The sequence below is a fragment of the Balearica regulorum genome, chromosome Z, assembly GCF_011004875.1.
Source record: "Balearica regulorum gibbericeps isolate bBalReg1 chromosome Z, bBalReg1.pri, whole genome shotgun sequence".
NCBI lineage: Eukaryota > Metazoa > Chordata > Aves > Gruiformes > Gruidae > Balearica > Balearica regulorum.
Window position 1 is genome coordinate 41,540,205 of NC_046220.1, and position 22,143 is coordinate 41,562,347.

At 39.2% G+C, this 22,143-nt stretch overlaps 1 protein-coding gene across 8 annotated transcripts in view; it reads right to left on the reverse strand.

Moving 5' to 3' along the window:
- Nucleotides 1-22,143, reverse strand: part of DAPK1 (death associated protein kinase 1) — an 88,595-nt gene that overhangs the window by 5,830 nt on the left and 60,622 nt on the right. For all 8 annotated transcript variants that reach the window (XM_075741015.1, XM_075741014.1, XM_075741018.1 and 5 more), the window contains 10 exons: nt 21,904-22,002; nt 20,626-20,724; nt 18,905-19,102; nt 17,678-17,875; nt 14,984-15,082; nt 10,076-10,153; nt 7,029-7,251; nt 4,508-4,696; nt 2,515-2,712; nt 153-291 (listed from right to left, as the gene is read on the reverse strand). In XM_075741015.1, the coding sequence (XP_075597130.1) occupies nt 153-291; nt 2,515-2,712; nt 4,508-4,696; nt 7,029-7,251; nt 10,076-10,153; nt 14,984-15,082; nt 17,678-17,875; nt 18,905-19,102; nt 20,626-20,724; nt 21,904-22,002 (1,520 nt within the window). The remainder of the gene's footprint in view (nt 1-152; nt 292-2,514; nt 2,713-4,507; nt 4,697-7,028; nt 7,252-10,075; nt 10,154-14,983; nt 15,083-17,677; nt 17,876-18,904; nt 19,103-20,625; nt 20,725-21,903; nt 22,003-22,143) is intronic.

Sequence of the window (22,143 nt, forward strand, 5' to 3'; positions counted from 1 at the left end):
ATGTTTCAATTTTTGCACAATATGAGCTTCCTGAACATACTCAAAATATCACAGAATCATAAAGTATAAGCCATATAAAAATCTTTTACATATTCCTATGCATTTTAGTATTTTTTCTTTCCAGTTGACATATAAATACACTCCCCACTTACCTGTTCCTGATCTCTTTCAACAACGACATGTCTTTGTCATACCAAAACTCTCCCCCAACGGGCCGAGGAAGATTCACTATGTCAGCATGTGTGGCGACCAAAACAACACGCAGGGGACTTTTCAGCTTTCCACCAAATGCTAGAAGAGAAACAAGAGCACTCCCTCACTATGAGACATGCCTATGGAGATGGCTGTCTTACTGAGATGGGAAAGTAGCCATACATTTTACATTCTTCATACCAATCACTTTTGCAGCGGATTTACCAACTCTAAACATAGCCATACTGTGCTTACACCACTGGTGCTTTGGCTGTTATCTGCCTATAGGATTATCTATATAAAGTCCGATTTAAATAGCTAGACTCTTTGAATAACACCAGCTACATTGATGTTACATGACTGTATTGTTTTAACAAAAATATTAATCAATAACACTAATGATACATCTATTAACTACAAACTATAATAGTGTGAGGAAAAATAATTTAAAATAACAGCTTCTTGAAAGGGTTTCTCATAATCTTTGGATGGTCCTTAATACTATAGGTGCAGAATAGAGGATTGTAAGTAGAACAGAAAATGTCTACAAGATTCATACATTGGTATGAATGCTATTTTGCAGTACTTACACAAACAACGACCTCTCACTTAGGTGAGAGTTAAGTAGGAAAGCCTGGCAGAAACCATGAAAAAGAATGAGAAAGAAAGATACAAATGGCATGAATGAGGTGACAGTATGGAACACACAGTTTTCAATTGTTTCTCAAACTGATCTTTCAGAAAAGAGGAGACATCATTAGGTTATTTAAAAAAAAAGACAGTACATCCAATCCTGCTGTTTTAGTCTGACAAAACTTCACATGGGAGAAATATGCTTACATCACTGCTCAGTTTTCATCAACTAAGAGCTACAGAATCTTGATTCATTCATAAAAAGTCACATTTTCTCAAATCTCTGCATAGCACTTCAAAGTAAGTATTTTGTAATTGTAAATTGTTTTTTCGTGGCAGCTGAAGGACTTAGACAGGCATGGGTACCCAAACTGAGCTGACCAGTATAAACACTGATTTAAGCAAAGTACCTAAATACTGCTGATAATTAGATCAGCAAGAAAAAAGGATTAACTTAAATTCTAACTTAGGCAAACCAAGAAGTAAGTTTCCTTGCTAGACCGAGGAGCTGTGAAAAGCTTTCAGCAATTCCAAATTAACTGTATTTTCAGCTTTGATACTTTTCTGCAAATTTCTGAGCTTTTACTTCCAGAAGTAATTTCATGTCGGTTAGATCCAAATGGTCATATTGTTAACCTTGTGATTTGACCTACAAGGGAAAATGAAAGACATGCAGATGCCTGAACTGAAAACTGAAGGTCTGCCTTTGTTCATCATTACCATTATCTGGCTGAGATAATGCATACAGGATTGAGGAGAAAACAAAATGAGAGGGGCAATACTCTTTGCACTATGTAAGTATTTGATATGCTCATCTCGCGAGTCCCTAGCAGTGTTGTAGATGTCCATGAGCATTGAGCTAGATCCACTGGCTGGAATAACATTTTGGTTCATAGAACCAAGACACATGTCAGAGCTTCGTTCGTCTGTCAAACTGTCAGTCTGCAGACCAATGCTCAGCTACAAACACTAACAAGGTATATGGTATATGTAGCTATACCTACAGACCTTTCAAGAAAAAAAAAAAAAGTTGTTTGCCTGTCAAATAACTTTCAGTTTGTTAGAAAGCCTGAATATAAAACAAGTAAAATCACTTAAAACCTATGCAAAGCTTAAGAATATGTGAAGTGAAATTTACTAGGAAGACTGGTTTCTGTACATCCTGATGCACCAAAGGTTAATGTATTTGAAGCCCAAATACAGCTCTGGTTAAAATTGTTAAAGTGGCACATACTGAGAGGTAACGCCATTCCACAATATTGTTCTGTCCTGTTCTCACTGACAAGACTGATTTATGCTGGAAACACTGTTAACTGGGGTTAGATATAAGTGGAATTTAAGCAATGCATCTGAAACTGGTTTTAAATGCATCCAACCCTCTGAAACTTTTCCACACAGCTCATCTGACATTAAACCCTATCTGCCATTTACAGCTGTAAATTCAAGTCCCACAGAAGGCTGCATTGTATCTCATGACCCTTTTTAGTTGGACTAAGTGGTATGTACAACTCTTCAGGCTTCTTCCATAGAAGAAATTTCCTTTCTCTAACAAACTTTGTGTAAAGTTTGTTTGAATACGTAGGGATGAAGACATATAACAGCACTCAACATGGAGGATGTACAAAGTTGCAGAGAAAGACAAGAATCTTTTAGTCCCCTAACATTTAATTAATAGGCAGAAGAGCATACCTATTGGCTCCTCAACTGGGACTAACGATTTCAGGAAACTGAGCCAAAAGGTCACTTGGTTTAACTGGATTTCATAAGGCTCCTCGAGACTAAAAAGCACTATGTGAATTGCAGTGGGATCATTTGCAGCAAAATAATCGTAACAGCAGAAATACACAGGATTCCCAGAGAACTCCCAGACGCTGAAATCACCAACTCCTGAAAAACAAAGAGATGAAGAGATCACACTTTGTCAGTAAGCATGAAGCATCTTGCTGCCCTGGAAAGACAAACAAAAGAGTTAATCTGATTTAAACTTTCACAAAGATAAACCGCATGCATGTGAGAAAGCCAGACTAAAAACGCAATCATGAACAAAGGGAACGGGTTTCACTCAGTCTCAGAGGCTGACAAGTTGGGTCCTCACAATCTGTTCCTCTCTCACATTCACTTCTCTAGCACATTCATTCAGCTGGATGCCACATGGAAGCACCTGTTTGTTAAACGCATGCAGACTTATACATTAAATTGGCCGTTGCCTTGCACAACAGCAACGGATCTTTTAATTCCCTTGAAAAACAAGAATAGTATCTCCCATTTTTTTCCTGCTCACCCCAAGTAGCTCAACATTTTTATTAATTTTTTTCTTCTTAACATGTCACCATTGGTATTAAAAACAGCTGAAGGACACTCAAAGAAACCACTTTACTTTACAGAGTTGTACTATTCACATCATGTTAAGTCAGGATTGAAGAATCACCATGTTAGCGATCCCAACAGCACCGTGCTTCTTTTTGCCATCTCCTTTAGCTTCAGGTGAAAAAAGTATTACCGTGTTGCACTGTATGGCACTTCCCAGACTCACCATCTGATTAGGGTGAAGTCCGATGGGCCTGTACTACCTCTATTTAAACAAATGCCGACTAAGATGCAGCTCAAACTTCTACAAGAAACCAGAAACCTCAAACGTGCTGTTATGAGTACAGCTATTCAGAGCTCACCCATGTGCACACCTTCCTTCTATATATCGACGGCACAAAGAAAAGAAACCCCTTCTGACAGTCGTTGCACAACTTTTTCACTGCAGAATTTGACTTGGTTTCAAATTACACTGAAAGAGGAAATTAGCCTGTACAAAAAATAAGCTTTAGCTACATGCCAAAATCTTCAGCATCTAGGACAAACATATTGTCACTGCATGTGTCAGTGTGCGTATAACTGCATTCATAAATAGGTTTCTCTCTCCAAAATAAAATCTTGACTAATCCTAACTCAGCCTCAAAATTGCAGCTGTTAATGCACGCAAAACATTTTCATTATTAAGAAGAGATCCTACTGGGAGAGATCTTACTACCTATATGATTAGTATGGCTGGTGGTCTATATACGCTATTTGCCAAAAGCCATATATGTACTTACAACAACAACTCCAACTGACCCTTCTTACTGCTAACTGGTTTAAATTGCAGAGAAGTTACCTTCCTTTCAAAAAAAATGAAGTCAGAAGCTCTACTCAGCTCCAGGGCTCACGAAACATGCTCCAGCTCTGTCATGGGGGCAAGAATAATAGATCCTTCATACAGCTGGGAACCACTTACATGGTGAGGACACTTGGGTCTGTGGGACCAGATTAAATCTGATAAAATCCTCAAATGACACACAGTGCAGGTGAAGGAGCCTTCACACCCATAGCCAGTCTGCCAACCCACTCCTATTATACCAAATCCCTCCCTCCTCCTGCCCCACTTACTCATCTCAACAACAGTTCTATGCATAAGGATCTGACAATGATTACTGTGTGTATTACAGGTACAGAACTTCATGCACATTTACTTTCTGCTTAAACAAACCAAACCCCCAAAATGTTGGATGCTCAACCACAGTCACTACCCTACTAAATCAGATTTTTTTTTTAATTTTTATTTTCAAAAACAAGTAACATGGCATTAAAACTTTGAAGACTTTAAAAACAAGTCCCACAGCATTAAGGCACGCCAGCCCAGGGCTCTGCTTACCATGCAAGCAAGCATTTTGAATGTCAATGGCCTTGGTCGACTGGTCATCAGCAGAGAAGTGAGAGTGATGAGCAGGGGAAACGAAAGCTTCTAATACTCCTTTGGTCAGGCCGGGCTCAAACATCATACTACGGCTTCTCACGCTGACATTCTCACATCCAGGATAAAGATTCGTAATGCTTACTGAAACTGGGTCAGGGAAAGGAAAATGAGATTACAAACCATGTGAAAATCACAACCAGACCACTTCAAAATAAGTATGCAAGGCATAAAAGCTGATTAAAAAAAAAATCCCAAACTGCTCTTCAAAGAAAGAAGATGACTACCAAGCTGTGAGCATAGAAAACCACGTTCTTAATCTGAATGATGAAAAGGAAAATCTTAAAATGATCCCATATAACACTTATTGCCCTTTAGCAGATATACTACTGGGAAGCATAGAAAAAACCTCAGTGATTTGGGAATTAAAGGTTTCAATGGTTAAAGTTCTTCTATGTTGCAAAGACACACTGCTTTTTTAACTAAGGGTTGCAACTTCATAGTGTGGGCTGTTTTTATTGGCATGGAAATGATGTGTATTCAAATAGTTTTTTTCCTGCAAGTTAGGATAAAATTATCATTGTGTAGCAACTGTTTCTCAGGAGGTGGGGGGAGAAAAGCAGGCCCTTAACCAAAATTATTTTACTAACAAGCAATTTGTTGAGTTCATGCTTCAGATGCCCTAAAAGAGAAATGAAAGGGCTTTTTAATTGACTTGCACCATCTAGTGGAGAAAGCAAACATTTCCTTCCTCCACTGGATGCTGAATTCTAGCATCTGGCTTTTAATATACACAGAAACTGCCAGCTGTAAAAGTATACTTTCATGTTTGATCTTCTAGTGTAGTATCTAAACTTTAGGGTCTTGTAAATAAATACATGATGAATTCACACACTTATTTTTACAGAATTTAAACAAACCTAAGCACATGATCAAGTATACACCAAATTGTGTAATTTTGGTGTATGGTTTAAATGTTTTATCTGATTATGCCACTCAACCCATAACATTATTTAAATGTTACATAATGATTTTAATCCAAAAAGAAGATAGTGGAACATGCAAAAACCAAAAATCCAAACACTAAACCAATGCCATAGTAGCTTTGTTTGCAGAGAACTGCACAACTTTCAAGTGTGCATAGCACTGCACAACTTTCTGGCTTTATGTCTAGGTAAAGTATTCATAAGTGCATGCTTCAGATTTGCCATAATTTCTATAATGATTTGCCAATATGACTGGCAGTCTTGTCTGATTTTATGATGGTGTGAGCACATAACACCTATCTTCTGGTTCTAGTATCAACATTAAAAAAAAATAATTAAAAAAACCCATCTTCAGTCAAAACCTTCCTGCACTGCCTCCAGGAACTGATACTCCTGGAGTGAATTATCTCCCCTTGTATGACACAGTAAATTAAGATAAATAAACAGGAACTTCTGATTGATTAATTTAATCAATTCCTTTGCTCTGTTGTCACATATGTGAGCCCCTTGTGTTAAGTGAACAGTAAATGCAATAACCACCTCTGTGCCACATATCTTGTCTTGTTAGGCCACTCTCTGAGTACCTTATAGCTTCCTCAGGTGACTAGAGAGAAAGTAGAGATGAGGTCTATGACTGGCACTGTTCTAACATTTCTTAAAAATGATGAATGAAACCTACACCTGCAAGTATTATCCAAAGTTTTTTAAAGAAAAAGGCAACCCTGGCCCCATCTAAAACTTAGGTAGTAAGACTACTACCCCCTCATCTGTGAGTTCTTCTAAAGCCAGGCATATGTTGAAGTGTAAACCTAGGTAGTTCCTCCAGATTCTGCAACTCCTCTCACTTCACACAGGCCAACTGGTGCTACATGAGCAAAGTTTAACTATTAGTTGCTCACATTTACTTCAGTTTAGAACACCTCAATTTTCATCTTGTTTGGAGACAATATTAGGCACCTCTAACTGGGCTAATCCAATCCTGTACCTTATGGAAAAGCACTCCAAGGCATCAGTAGCAGTTCTCAATCCTCTGTTATTACTTGAAGATCACAGAAAAATGCAGCAACTGTTTCAATTTTGGACAGAGTTTATTGAAGCTGCTCAAAGAAGGTGGCTGACAAAATATAATCCCAAAACCCACAATAGTGGCATGTGGTCACAACACTGGTGTTCATAGCCTAGAACTCTTTGTGAAAAATAAACGCCAGTATTCACAAGTCCTGTCCTCCACTCTCCCAGTTCACTTATGCAGCATGTGAGTAAAACAAAACCTTAACTAACCCTACACCCTCCACACCCACTGCTCCTCTTCACTCTTACTTTGGGTACAAGCCTGTACACAAAGAAGTCAATACCCTCTCTGCTTTGTTTTGCTTTCTTACATGCTTAGCTTGCCCTGTACTTTGCAGTGCAGCCAACAGCTCCTCCTAGGAGGAGCTACACAGACTAAGAGGAAAATGTTTTCTCGTTCAAACATTACAGCTTCGAAGCCATACCTGAAGGTTTGGAAGACAAAGGAGATGGGGGGAATCTGGTTGAGTTTGTGGAGGAGAGCCTAGGCCTACGTCTTCGAAAAAAGCTTCGTAACAGGCCACACTTAAGGGACTCCACAAGGGTTGTTTTCCCAGCACCAGAGTGTCCAAACAGCTTCAGTTTGATCCGGGGCTGCGGATTCTGTGTGTGCCGCAGCTGCTGGATAAAAAGCCCCCGGTGCGTATCCTAAAATTTAACATAAAGAAGAAATCAGAATATGTGGCAGGGAACTTCTGCCTCCCAACAAACTCAAAACACAGGGTTTACATAATGCTTTTTTGACAGTTCATATGGACCAGTTCCTCCATCTGCTTCATCATGCCAGTGATCACTTTCTGGCAGAAGGGCAGGGACAGGTAGACAAGGCACAGCCGAGTGCTTCCTCTCAAGAGCCAGCTTGAGTCTTGATGAAAATCACACGACTTCGGGCTCAACATGAGTGAATGGGATCATTTTGATCTCTGATGGAGAGGGCAAAGAAGGAAAAACTAGCTTCTTTCAGTACCCATTCTCCTTACCTATGAGTCTCAGTAGCCTAACCAATATACATTATCCTATATGTGTAGCATTGAAGAATTTTGTAGTGACAGCTACCACCCAAGCAATATGACAACTTGATGTGCGTTTCCCCTCTTCTTTACACCAATGTTTTGTGTACTTCTCATATTTGGGAGAATTCTCCTCTTCCCTCTCCCCCCGCCCAGCTGTTTACTCCCATTTCAGTTCCTTGCAAGGTAAACACTGCTTTTCCCAAACCACTCTTATCTCTCCTTTCCCCATACACTTATTTTCCTTTACCTTAAAAGAGCTCTTGCATACTATTCACCTTCCATTTTTCTACCCCTCTACTGCAAGTGTACATCCTCCAGACTGGTCTCCCTCTTTACTCCCAGACCTCAATAGATCTGCCTCCCTATTTAATTCTCCTCTCACAGATTGTCCTCTGTGTGCATTCGCAGTCTCTTCCACAGCTGCAATCTCATCCTTCTGCACAGGCCTTCCTCAAACCCAATCACATGTCCTGTAGAAGAGTTTTCCACTTTGAGCTCCCCCATGATACCCCGCTGTATCTTGTCTTGTAGTATCTGGAGGATACTCCTTCTGTTCCTGCCAGACAGAGCTGGCAATGAACAAATCAAATCTGTCTTTTCTCTTTGCCCAGCAAGAGGCAATCAGACACGGATGCTCCACTTCCCACACAAGCTGAGCCTGAAAAATCAACAAGGTGATGCAGTGCAGGAGAGCAAACCACCCATTGTTTCTGGCCACAGGAAGACCTGTTTTAAGGAAACAGAGATAGCAGAAAGGTGGAAGGGCAAAAGAACTAGCTTCATCCTCCCTTCCTTCATTCCCCCATTCGGAGCTGAGAGAGAGGCTCTGTTGTTCTGCATTTGTACTGAGTTTAACATCTAGAATGAGTCATAAAGTGAGCACCTACAGCAGCCCAAAATTATAAGCATGCAGCAATTAAGCTAAGGAATTTGACAGAAATAGTAGTGCATATAATTTAGTTCCTTCCTCGCTAACAAGCATTTATTAAATAAAGTCACAATGCAAATACTACACCCCCTCATGGCTAATACTGAATCCTCTGCAAGAGCCACTAGGACAGTAGGTTCTTCATGTGTGTGCTATAAGGCACAAAACCCTCCAAAGGCACTGAAAGTAAGCATCAGGTACGTTCTCTACTACATGATGTTGACCATTTTGAATAGTACTAGAATATTTGACGGTTGGACTTAATGATCTTAGAGGTCTTTTCCAACCTTAAAGATTCTATGATTCTATTTTCAGTGGTTTGATGTAGTTTATTAATTTCAATTGATCAGATTATCTGTTGCAAAGTATACTCTGATGAAGCATATAATTTTCATACATTTTCCCTATATATATAGGCAGGCCTTCAATAATTAAGTATACTCTCCTATCAGGAAGATAGTTATAGCTACTAACACCTCTTTCAGAAGAGATTTATCTGATCATCTCCCTTTTGTTCTAGGTCAATTCATATTGGTTCCACATTTACATGATGACTAACACACATATTTATGCACCTGCATGCAGAATCAGGCAAGGGTTCAGTGCAGGGATACAAGTATGCAAAACTGATCCTGTTGTGACAAACGTTTACAAACACTATCACCACAACAGACGTCTGAACTCTGGCACTTTCTGACATCTTCACGGATATGTTTTACAATCCTAGCAAGTATAGATTTACTGGCAAGACTAAAGAACATGATTCTACTTCCACCTTGGCAATGCCTGGTATGTATCATATTCTATCGCTACTCTGAAACAGTCATTTATTTCAGTTTTCCACTGCCCCATTAGCATAATTAAAACCCGACTGTTTTAATTGGTCTGGCTGTTGCCTGGCATCTCCAGGCAAGTGGTCCCTGAGTCCTCACAGCATGAGTGATGCTGCCTATCTGTAATAACGTGTGTCAGACTTACTGCCTTACAAGACCAGATCAGCTTTGCGTTCTAGTTGTCAGGGGATTTGGAGATACTGAAATTGCAGAATTAAAAGAAGACATTGAGAACTTATGCAATATTCCACATGGTATTAGAATTTCCGGAACGGGCACAAACCCCTCATACTTAATAATAGTAATCTAACTAAAATGGTGACGGTGGGGAAATAAGTCCTCTTGTGAGCTGTGCTAATTTTTAATAGTTTATTTTCCAGTTTCTCCTAAACACCTTAGCTACTTTGCTAGGCATTGTAACAAACAGTATAAAATAGATCAGTGGTGTAGACCAGCTTAGCCATTTTTGTTGATGTATGCATACTAGGTTTAACTGAGAGTATCATTTGGAATTAAAAATGAACAGGAAAAAAACCCCCACAAACACAACCAAAGAGACACCATTACAGTAGGGAATTTTCCAACAGCTTTTTAGAATGGCTTTGATGAATATCTTATCGTATGGTTTCCCATGGTCAAACTTTCCTTGGTATCTCTAAAAACATGAAAATGTCAGTTAAAATTCATGCATTCCCAACCTTTTTAAGTCTTGCAAGCAGACTAGCTACATGTTCATGCTGCTCGGCTCTGGCGAGATCTTCTGCTGTTTTCCCATCCTGTTAAAACACAAATTATTAGCAGCAGTTCCTTCCTTTTACCCACAATAAAAAACCCAACGTGCAACATAGTGCAGCTGCTCAAGGCAGTAACAGAATTGCTGTCAGATGAAAATGTAATAGGGGGAAGAGGAAAAAAAAACCCAAACCAACAACTGGTAATAACTATCCCCACCAGAATCTCTGTTTTTTTAAATTGTCAAAAAAATAATACTGTAGAATGCAGAACAATGGCATTTCTTTTATAAATTTGCATCTGTAATGTGGTATTTTGAATTCAGAGCCTGAGCGTGATGCCAGTACTCCCCATCTGAATTGCTCTTCTCACCAATTAGAGGATGATACTGATTTCTAGATATTACGTATTGAACATATCTAAAAGTTTAAACAGTTCACAAAGTGAGGACACACTAGCATATTCATTCACATGAATAGCAGGTAAATTTTGTTTACTAATGGATGAAAAATGACAGTGACATATCAGTCACTGGAGGTTTCCAGAAAGCAAAGACATTGTAAGGCATGTGGTTTAAATTGCATCAGCAAATTTAAAAGGAAAAGCAAAGCTACCTTCAGCATTCTGGTCTTGCCATTTAACTACCCATGTTTCACGGATCAGCCTATTTAATATTAAATAGGCTGAAAGAAAAATCCTACTTTCAAGTCTTACAACTACATTAATGCTATTGTGTTGTTTTAAATTTTGGTAACAGGTAACTAATTTATGAGCACTTTGCTTCTTTCACTCTCTCAGAGAAGAGCTTTAGATTATTAAGAAATAGCACTGGAAAACTAAGATCTCTTTCTTGGGTTTCTATCTTTGATTTTACTAGTTTTTCCATGTGAAACCTGCATTGTCTTAAGTAGTTCCTGGTGTTACTGTAAGTATTATCCCTACATATGAAACAAGTATCTTTGACACTGAGTGTCCACCTACAGAAGGTTTCCACAGAAGTTACTAGGTACTCCAGAACTTCACATAATTCAGACAGAACAGAATATTAGCAACAGACAAAGTTGTAGTTGATGGCATGAACTGACGAGATTTGAACCAATACCATACCCTTAAATTCCTTCCATAGTTGACATGTAATTGCAACTTTAGTAAAGAAACACCTGAATGTACTTTTAAAATTAATATTCGATAGACACAATGTATCAAAGGGGAAGACTCTGTGCTGACCCTACACTCCAAATCCCAGTTAATCCCGAGTGCCTGCTGTGCAAGAGGAAGAGTGGTCTGGTGACTGGGCAGCTAGCCTGCCAATGGGAAAACTGCTTCAACACTTGTAGTGCTTCCCGAGTTTCCAGTCTTGGGCACATCCAGGGGAATCCAAAACCTTCAAGTAAAGGGAAAACCTTCATCCCTTGCCTGAGAATTCCTGTGGTAACAGGATGTTGCCTTCACCAACCTACAGTGTGAATTTTATCTGGATCCCCAAATCTTTTGCCTCTTCTTAAGTCCAAAAGCAGGACCGCTACAAACTGGCCCTGCAATCTTCCACAGCACAGTACGTTCCTGTTGCAACGTAAGGTTGGAGACAGCCTGGCAAATGCCAGTACCAAGCATGTGTGCAGCGACAGATCCCTGCACAAGCACTGTCCCTTTGAATGAGAGCAGGTCCCACAGCTCTGGATGAGTATGCCACAACTGCTGTGGCATCGGCATGGCTCCCCTTGCTTGCTGTGTCTCATTGCTCCATGAGGGTTTGTTTGTTCTGGCTTCGAGCCTGGCTTTGGCTAAACAGCTGTACTGCGATATATTGGGTTTTTTAGCTCACTCACAGCTACTGGGGCACAAACACAAAGGAAATAACCATCTGATAAGCATCTGGCAAGGAGCGTGGATGGCAGCAGCTCAGCCAGACCCTGGTCAGTGAGCATGGTTATAATGGGATGGATGTGACAGCTCCCAAAATTAGAAAAATGGCAACAGGAATGGTTCAAATTGCTAGAAGTCTAAGCGAATGTGTGCACAGAGCAAGCCTACTGGTAACAGTGGAATGGCACTGTCATGGCCCAGACCTCCTTCCTCACTTCCTAACAGGTTCCTGAGCTCAAGACCAGCTGTCTGATACAGCTGTCCAATCTTTGTTCAGACTGCAGAGAAGGAAGATGACCTGAAAAGAAACTCCACCAGGGGCTTTCACACTACCTTTTCCTCAGGTGTTGCTCTTAGGCTGAGGCTTTTGCCCCTTGGTCCTCACCTGAGCTACACTACAGCTGCATATGGCCACGTATCCCACTGACCCAGTCCCTGACTTTCAGGTTTGACCTCGAACCTGCCTCTTTCACTATGGACTTGCCAGGTGATCACTAGACCCTTGGCTGACCGTGGTTACCAACACCAATTCCTGACCTTGACTTAACCTCAGACCTGTCTCACTGTTACAGATTCTTCTGGCGACCCGGGCTCCTGGCTGAAGCTGGTTGCCATCACTGGACCTGCTCCGCTTGCCTTGCTTGGGACTGTGGGACTGGGCCCTTGTTGGTGATGCCATCCCTGTCCCTGCTTGCCTTCTTGTTCACAAGTTCCTAGCTCACCTTCCCTTATGGAGCAATGCCTGACAAGCATCATTTTTGAAGTCCATGGTCATCAGACCACACAGTAAACAAGACAGGCAGAAAGGCCTGTGGAGTAGGTGAAGGATACCTCAGAGCATTGGCAACAAGCACCAAGTACAGCAGAAAGAACTCTAGGTCAAATTTACCCGCAAAAAAGCGTTTTGAGATGTTTACATTGACAGATGCTATCAGTTCAGTTCACATGTCTGTCAAAAATTTAGACTCAGATCTGGAAGCTCAATTTACTGATTGAGGTAACAGGTGTAAAAAAGCATTTGCTTCCATGAAAAAGAAATTAAGGGAGCAAAGTTCCTTTTTTTTTTTTTGGTCCAAAACTGTGAACAAGGTGAGGCTGTTTAATTCTCTGGATGTCCACTGTGGGATGAACTGCAGAGCACAAGAGTTAGAAAATACACATATAAGCAAAACAACAAACAGGTTTTCAATCTTTCTTTAACAGTACAGGGTATCTATACACTAGAATAGCAACGCATAAGCAAAGCTGGCATCTGAAAAGGGCTTGGTTACTTAAAAAACAATCAAATGCAATCAAATACAAAATCAAACTAGTCTTAAAATGGGCTTTAGCCTGCAGAGGAAGCAGGGAAATCATACCGCAGTCCAGTTACTTAACAGTGCTGAAAAAGTTAATTCCTCAGAAACGGCATTCTGAGAGAAGAAAAAACGTAATTAATTCTACTGCACTGGCTCGGAAAGAGCTGTTAATAAGATTTTTCACAACAGTTTAACATCCACCTAGCAAATGAATGCAAAACTGAAATGCTATTAAAATCACCACATGCACTTCCTCTCCTCCTTTTCCCTTCTCTCTGCTGGAATAATGGAGAGTTACATATATTTAGTCTGTTTCTCCTGCCAGATTTACTATCAGCACTATTTACTCTGTTAGCTCCTTAAAACTGCTCTGAACTAAAGAGATAAAAAGTACTTTTATCTTGGAAGGACAGGGTCCACATAGGCAATTATATCAACACAGCCATTGGGAAGGGGAAAAAGGCATGGAGAGAAAAGAAGTTGGGAGGGGGAAAGGGGTGAGAAAAGAAAAAAGGAAAGGGACAAAAACAGGTGACAAAAGAAAATCTGTAAAGCACCCCACAAAGTCCATTGCATGCACATTTCATTATTATTGATTAAAAAGGGACATGGCAATCTACAATCTCGTAGATACCAAAAAGTCATTTTTAGATGCCAAGCTTGTTTAAGCCACAATTCCAAGTTCATTGGTTTTAATGACTGCTTTTGAAAGGCTTCCTCCTGCTACATCACATACATGCTTAAAGGAAAAAAACCACAGTACTAAATGTACAGGGAAACAACAAAAACATAAGTATTTTCTACCAGATGGGTAAAACAAATGAAACAGAAGTTTTCTCCTCTTTCCCTCCATTTCAGCTGTCTCAGGGATACTTTGTAAGAAGAACTTTGAAAACATGGACTCAACTAAAACCTAATCACAACATGATTTCAATATACAGAGCAATAGTTATTTCTGAGCAGAATGCATTGGTTAGGATAAGTAGCAATGTAAACTGATACAACACATCTGAAAATAAAACATGGTTAGTTTGTTCAAAACACAGGTAATGGATGTATGATGCCTATAACATATCATGTATATATATGATGTGTGCATGATGAAGAACACTTCATTCCTGCTGTGGATGTGTCAGCCAAAAGGATGTTTCTCACTTCAGTGAGAATAAAAAATACCTTCAGTGGTGTTAATTGGGAGCAGCGGTGCTGACTGATCTGACATAAATGATTTGCTTTACAAGGATACTTGCGTGCTAGTTCACTCATCCATGCACCCACACATCTCCACTATGAAAATAAAACTTTTTAATCCCCTGAAAGCAAGAAAAATATTTAAGATATATACATTTGTGCAGTAACTGTACCTGATGTGAAATGACATACCTCTTACTGACAGTGGCCCACTGTGCTTAGAGAAAACACAGTGCTACAAGTAATTCAAAGATGAAGAAATTCTTTGGTGTAGATCAAGTGGTAGCTGCACCATACCTTAATCAGTTTCAAATGTAGTTGTAAGAAGGGAACAGGCGGACAACAGAGAATGCTTTTCAAGCTGTGGACATTCAACAGCCTATTTTTTTTTTTAGATTTAAATATGTAATTATATTAGACCATTGTGTGCCTCTCTTCCCCACTGCAAGAGATTAATTGGTTTCCTACTATCACAGATAAAAGAAGCAAGAAGCATAACAGTACCCCCCCAATACTTACAGATGTTAAAGCTTCTACGTTGGCACCAGTAAGACACAAGAATCGGACAACATCAAGAATGCCATTGTTTGCTGCCAGATGTAAAGGTGTTCTTCCATACTAACATGGGGAAAAAAAGATGTTATTACATTAGTCAAAGAACTTAACTCCAACTTTTATAACTAATAAACAAACATACTGTACATATAATAAATATGTACATACTGATAAAAATAAACATACATACTGATACACAGCAAAGGTCTTGCAAAAACTGTAACAAAAAGTACAAAGCAAAAACAGTAAGAAAAAAGCTTAAGCACACCTGCTTAAAGCTTAATTAAAAACTACTTGGAAAATGGGAAACAATTTTATAGCTAAATCCCTCACAACTGTGGAGGAATCCTTTAAAGTTTTTTGGCTGTATTTGAGAATGTCTTTCTAATTCCCAGTAAATTTAACTGCATTTTGCTTAATTAAATATGAACCAGTTAAGCAACACTAAGTCCTCTGGATTCTGTTTCAATCCAAATATTACTGAAGATTACTCATCTGCAGTCTCCCCCCTTCCACAAAAAGCAATAAAAGGGATGAATGCAGGAAGTCAGCCTGAAGGAATCTGTGCTTTCAGTGACAGAGGGAAAACGCTGTAAGTATTCCTTCACCAATTTTTGCTTTTCCCCCTGAATCACTTCACTGACGACAGGTTCTCGTGACATTCACTTCTGGTCTTTCATGTTTAGAGCCACTGTTAAAAATATCACTACCATATATTCTCTGCTTGTAACTCCTCTTACACATTTTCATGCTTTCAATACTGTTCTCCCCGTTTCAACCCTACAGTCAGACCCAAACTTACAGACTTACTTCATGAAAGAGTATTTGAAAGCAAAGCTAACTTTCTGACAACTGGAAACTGAAAAGATGTCTGGCTTCTCGAAACCCTACACCTCAATTCAAATAAATGCATATGATGTTCTACTGCATGCAGACTGTACAAGAAACAAACGGTATTATGTACATGTGGGACAATGCCAGATGTGAGGACCAAGGATAGACAGTTGTTATGTTAATGTACTCCCACTACACAGGGCTTGCTGCTGGAGAGGACCAGTAGAAGTAAAGATTCTCTATTTGGTAAGACCCAAACTCACCCTTTCAAATAAAAAGCACTCTTAACAACCACTCTAGTATACATGACTCCTAAAAGAATAACAGGACACAAACTTTAACCACAGCTCCTGTAGCCATGATCCCTCCCCCACTGAACACTTGAAGATTGTTTCTTCCATGGCATGCTTGTGGCCAGGCCACCGAACCTAGGTCAGCATTCTCCATTATGAAAAGAGGTGCTAATCCAGCCTTGTGCTGCATTGACTGACCTTCCCCAAAATGTGTTCTTAGCTGTGGATCTGGATTTAATTGCCTAGTCAATCAGGTTTAAGCACAGAGGCAGGACTGGAGAGCTCATTATTGTAAGCTTTTTTCACTTGGCAGCAGATGATTTTCATTATTAAAAGCAAAAGTGATTGCACTGGACAACCCTCAAGCCAAAAGCCCCAAAACTTTATTTAGCTGGCTAATACAGAGAAAGTCAGCACTCTGGTAATAAATGGAAGTGTTAACTAGCAAAATGTTATTGCCAGAATAAGTACTTTTCCAGAAAAACAAGTAAGCTACAACACTCAAATCAAACAAATTACAGATAGCACCATAAAGACTCCTATGAATAAATAGGGCAGAGAAAGACATTCAGAGCTAAATATCAAGCCCTAAGCCCCATAGCCTGTCAGCAGAGTCCAAGGGCTGACCCTCACCTATTCAAAATAACCAGTTTCCTGAAACAGCTTGCTTTTCTCTGAAATATCTCTACAAGGAAAGCCAGAATGCTAAACCTGTAAAGCATCACATTCAGTTATCCCATACACTGCAGCAGTAGCACAACAGAAGAAGCAAGGAAGGCACTAGTACCTCGAAGTTTAGGGACAGGCTATTAGATGTTCTCTTTAGAAAATGCTTTTTAATTCTGAACTGCCTTTTAATTCTGCAATTTCCTGTACCCTGCCAGTGACAATTTGTTTAATAGGTAAGATAAATTAAAGCTACTCTATTCTAAGATAAATGTTTGATTAGGATTTATTTTAATAAATCAACTTGATGCAGAAAAACATAAACTAGCCAATATAACATTTTTATAACAAGGAATAGAACCTGCAGTTGATTTAAATTCCTTAATAGATGACAGTGCAGATCTCTTAATGTAATCTGGAAGAATTCAAAGCCGATTTTTCATAAAAATGTACCACTCTTCAATTCTGTGTATAAATTACTGTTACTAAATCACAGCAAATCAACACCAGCTTAGACCAGCAGCAATGCACTTCATCTGTTCTTCACCGCCTAGATGTAATCTGCACAAAGTAAAGCTATACAGCAAGGGAAGAAGGCTGGCATATACATTCAGCATTACAGTTGAGTGGCAAAATACATGTGATAATTCACTTGGGCTCTTTCTTCATGGATCTTTAATTATCTATTCACCAAAACAAACAGGTACATTTGCAAGATGAGTCATTTAGTGCTTTGCACTTGACCACTTCAAGATATAAAAAAATTAAAGGAAAAACATTTTTCATATCAGAGAACTGGAAAAGGTAATCTAACACAATATGTGAGCTATTAAACTAAGTAATTCAGGACCTGTATTCCATTTACCTTATTGTTGACATCCAGATTACAACTTGCTTCACAGAGCGCCATCACAATAGGCACATTCCCATCTTTGCAGGCCACATGCAAAGGAGTGTTGCCATGTCTGTCTTGGAAATCTACAAAGCAACCTTGACTGATGAGAGTTTTAACTACTTCTATTTGACATCTTCTCACAGCAAGGTGTAGGGCTATATGACCATCCTGAAATCACAAGACAGCTTGTAAGTGAGATTTAATAATGCTAAAAATCAAAGCATTTTGCAGAGTCATGATCATTTCATGTAACTGGGTGCATCTTCTTGCCTCAAGAATCGCAATGCTTTTTATTTTTATTTTGAAGGCAGAAGCAGGGAGATGCAGAGCATCTGTCAGCACAAATCAGCTATGGGATGAAAGCAAATGTCTGTTAAGCCACTGGGCTTTGCAGTGGAATGGATGAAATGCAAATACACATTCTCTACTGACGACTTCCGTAGGAGGTGGGATAGTGACCAACTGTAATAACCAGCTGAATATTGTAAACCACTCTAGTGTTTACTGACAGAAGTTAGTGATGCAAAAGTCATGCAATCTGCTTAGTAATCAGTAACTTCAGAGACAGAGCTTTCTCTCTCCGTGGGACAACTTAAAGAGACAATGAGATTGAAAGAAACAAATTATTTCAGAAGCAAAAGCATTTTTCTGAAGTTGCTTTAATAACTGTTTAATAACTATCAGTAATAAATGTAGCTAAAAGGACAAGGATACCAAAAGTATCAGCAATGAAATGCAAAATTTATTTGTTGGGATTATACCACAGAAGACAAAAAATGATTCTGAATCAAATAGAGTTATATTTTTAAATAGATGGAATTCAGCTTATTGGAAATAGGTGTGATTTATCCAACCCATAAGAATCAAAGGCAAATAGTAAAGCCATCTTTTTTCTCTTACTAAGTTAATAGTTAGTTGCCAATTACAGAACCCAATGTTCCTGCCATTTTTCACAGAGTGTTACTCATAAAGTGATAATTGATAAGGTGATAATGAATCAGCAAAAACGCAATCATGTAAAAAACAATTAGTGGGCAACTTTAAAAGACTACTGCAGTCATCAACAGTCTCCATGTGAACTGCTCAGAAAACCCATGTCATGGAAACCACACTGGCTTGCAGCATTCAAATGAAGCAATTCAGAACTATGGCTCTGTGACACCTGTGATCTCTGAACCAAAAGCATCTCAAACTAACCTTGTCTGTTGCATCAAGATCAGCCCCATGTTCTGTCAAGCATTCCACGATATCATGGTAACCCCGAGCAGATGCTGTCAGGAGCGGAGTCTCCCCTTCTTTGTTTTTAATGTTCACGTTACAACCTGCTTCGCAGAGCGCTTTGGCAACAGAGTAGTAGCCGTGCCAAGCAGCACAGTGCAGTGGGGTTTCTTCTTCCTATCAACATGGGAAAAAACCAACCAAAACCAACATGGCTGAACCAAACACAAGGAGGAAAAATTCCCCAGCTTAACTCAGAAAGTCAGGAAGATGACACAAAAGAAAAAAAGACAGTCAACTAAGTAAGCTTTATAAAAAGATGTTGTAATCTCTAATGCCGACATTCTCAAAGCAAGAATAACTCCTGCTGACATACTAAGTGATTACAGGTAATGCACTAGATTTTCATCATTACTTGGATTTTAAGAGTCTGTATTTCTCACCATAAAACAATCTACTGACAACACCTTGCACGTCAGCAATCTTAGTTTAGATGTTTCCATGCTCCTGAAGCTAACTATCTCGGTTCTCTCACTTGAAAACTGATCCTCATTCATAAGCAACTTCACCATCCTGTGTGCTGAGGGACTAATCCACTGCTTAAAACAGACTGCTCACCAAGGAGATGCCAATCCCACTAGACTTGCAGTTTGAAGCAGATCACTCTGCTTAGTGTGTTCAAAGAGCACATCCTAATAATTTAGGAGTGTAGGCAGTGGCTTGGGTACGTAGAAAGGTGAGTCCTTTAAATGTGCATCACAACAAGCCTTTGAAACTGCAGGCATTTTGAGTTCAGTTGTGACTCAAGTTCTGATTTGCCTTTTGCTTGAACCCAGGAAGCTTCAAAATACTCACCTTCAATCTCCTTATACTTCCTAACACATGTGGAACATCATTAAGAAACTCAAATGTTTTACAGAAATATGCTATTGGAAGCACTCCACTAAAAAGCAACAAAGATTAAAACCCACCAAAAAAGTCATTCTATAAAATTTTAAGAAATGGGATATCCTTTCTGTACCTGGCAAATACTAATGAGGAGACAACAGAGGCTGATAATATTAGAGGACGTAGACTGTATTTGAGGTTTCTGTAAAATTCTGAGGAAAAAGAAACAGTTGAACAGCACGTCCTGTGGTCCCTTGGCCTGCCGCTGCTTAAACAATATAAAGGTAGTCCTAGGGGATGCAGCACTTGGGGAGGCTCGTGGAAATCCCACACACACTTAAATTTGGGTCAAATGGATTTTTTCCCATTAAGCCTTTTCTTTCCTGTTTTCTCACAAGAATTCAGAGCTCTAAAGAAGCTCTCCTGAGCACTTGTCTCATTTTCAAAAATGAGTGCTTGACACTTCAGAAAAGTCCCATGATAGCTAAAAAGCTGAAATCAATACAAAAAACTAATAAAAAGCTTTAGCTGAACTCACAGAGCACACATCACCACCCATACCATCGTGATGTTGACTTTCTCCATCTTTAAGCTTTCATTTCTGAGGGAATCTGCGTTTTATAACAGTAGTTGGTTCATGCACACTGTTTTTGAATAGTCTTCATCTATTAAGAGGCATTGCAACCTCCATAATTCTGTTATTTTTTTCAAATGCAAACAGGCCAGAGGCTGTGAGGCAAGACTAAGAGTTTTGATCACTTATACTAAAGCCGTATTTGCTGAAGAAAAACAGACAAGTGTGCATGACTTACCTTGTCTTGAAAGTTTGGATTGGATCCAATACTACAAAGAAACTGAACCACATCCACATGCCCGTACCGAGCTGCAACATGAAGAGCTGTTTCCCCAGACTGCAATTACAGAAGAACATGTCAATGTAATTTCATATGTCACCCCTAGATATACACCGCCATGTACAGCCTGAATGCCTGTATGCTGCATGGCGTACTCCTCCGTTCCTGTAACCCAGTGGCACATCGGCAGTCAGCAGAGGTCTCCAGCTTACAAACTGTAGTTGTACGTGACAGATAAATCACCACCTGACGGATTATTTCTTCAAAGGCCTTCCCTTTTCAGAACTAATTTTTCCTACTTAATTTGTTCAAGGTCACAGCCACAACATGATTTCTGAGCAATATGAGGAGGCAGCTGCGTGTGCAATTGGGAGTGAAACAGACGTCCTATGTCTATTCATACTATTTCCATGCGCCGCTGCCTCTGCCCTGTAAATATAAATGTAAGAGGTTGGCCTAACACTTTGGTACATCCTGACGTATTTTGGTCATGACATGTAATTATTTACAACCTTTTGTTGAAACTACATAAAAAAGAAATGGTATTTTTATTAAAAGAGAAACCTCCTTCCTAGTAGGCCTATCAGGAGTTGAATAATAATTTTGCTAATGTGCCTTGCCTTGCAGTAGTTTCCTCAACAAAGCAAACTGTGTTTCACAAGTACAATTGCCTCTGTATTGGAGCTTCAGCTAGTATAAAAACATCACTATAGTATAAGATTTAACAGCAACTAATTTCTAGGACAAATGTTGCTCAAGTAACACTGCTGGAGACAAGGTAAGTGCTCATCAGTTATAAATTGTTAAGCTTCATTATATTCAACCTCATAACAGTCAAATTTACTTGTCAGACAAAAGTGATTTTCAATCAAGAGGAATGAAAAACAGAATCACGATTTTATCCTGAGTTCCAATGAGAAATCCAGTCTTCAAGCAAAAAATTAATTTAGGTTTGTACTTCCCCCACCTACCCACCATGTACTCACCACATTTAATATGCATGCTTGGTTAACATTTGTCAGGAAAATAATCAGTACATTCAGCTACTTTAAAGCTGTGTTATCACTGCCTATATGTCAAGCTTAGAAAACCACATTTAAAAAGCCATTCGCGTTCTTGGAATTATGGCACAGCTGAAAATCATTCCAATTGAAAGACCCATCTCTTTGCTAAGATAAAGTTGTTAAAAAAAAAAAAGGCTCTCTGCATGAAAAATAAAAAGAATTTTTTTCTTACCTTATCCTTAACATCCAAAGGACATTTATTATCATTGAGAAATTTCAGCGTTTCTACATGACCATGTCGAGAAGCCCAATAGATTGCATTAGATCCAGCCTGTCAAAAATATTTTATTACAGATGTTAGTGATCAATTTAGAATCCTAATTCTAGATTTTCAACTAAGGTACACATGCACTTAGATGTACACAGATATACTGAATGACCATTCAAGCTTATATGAACACATTTACTTTCT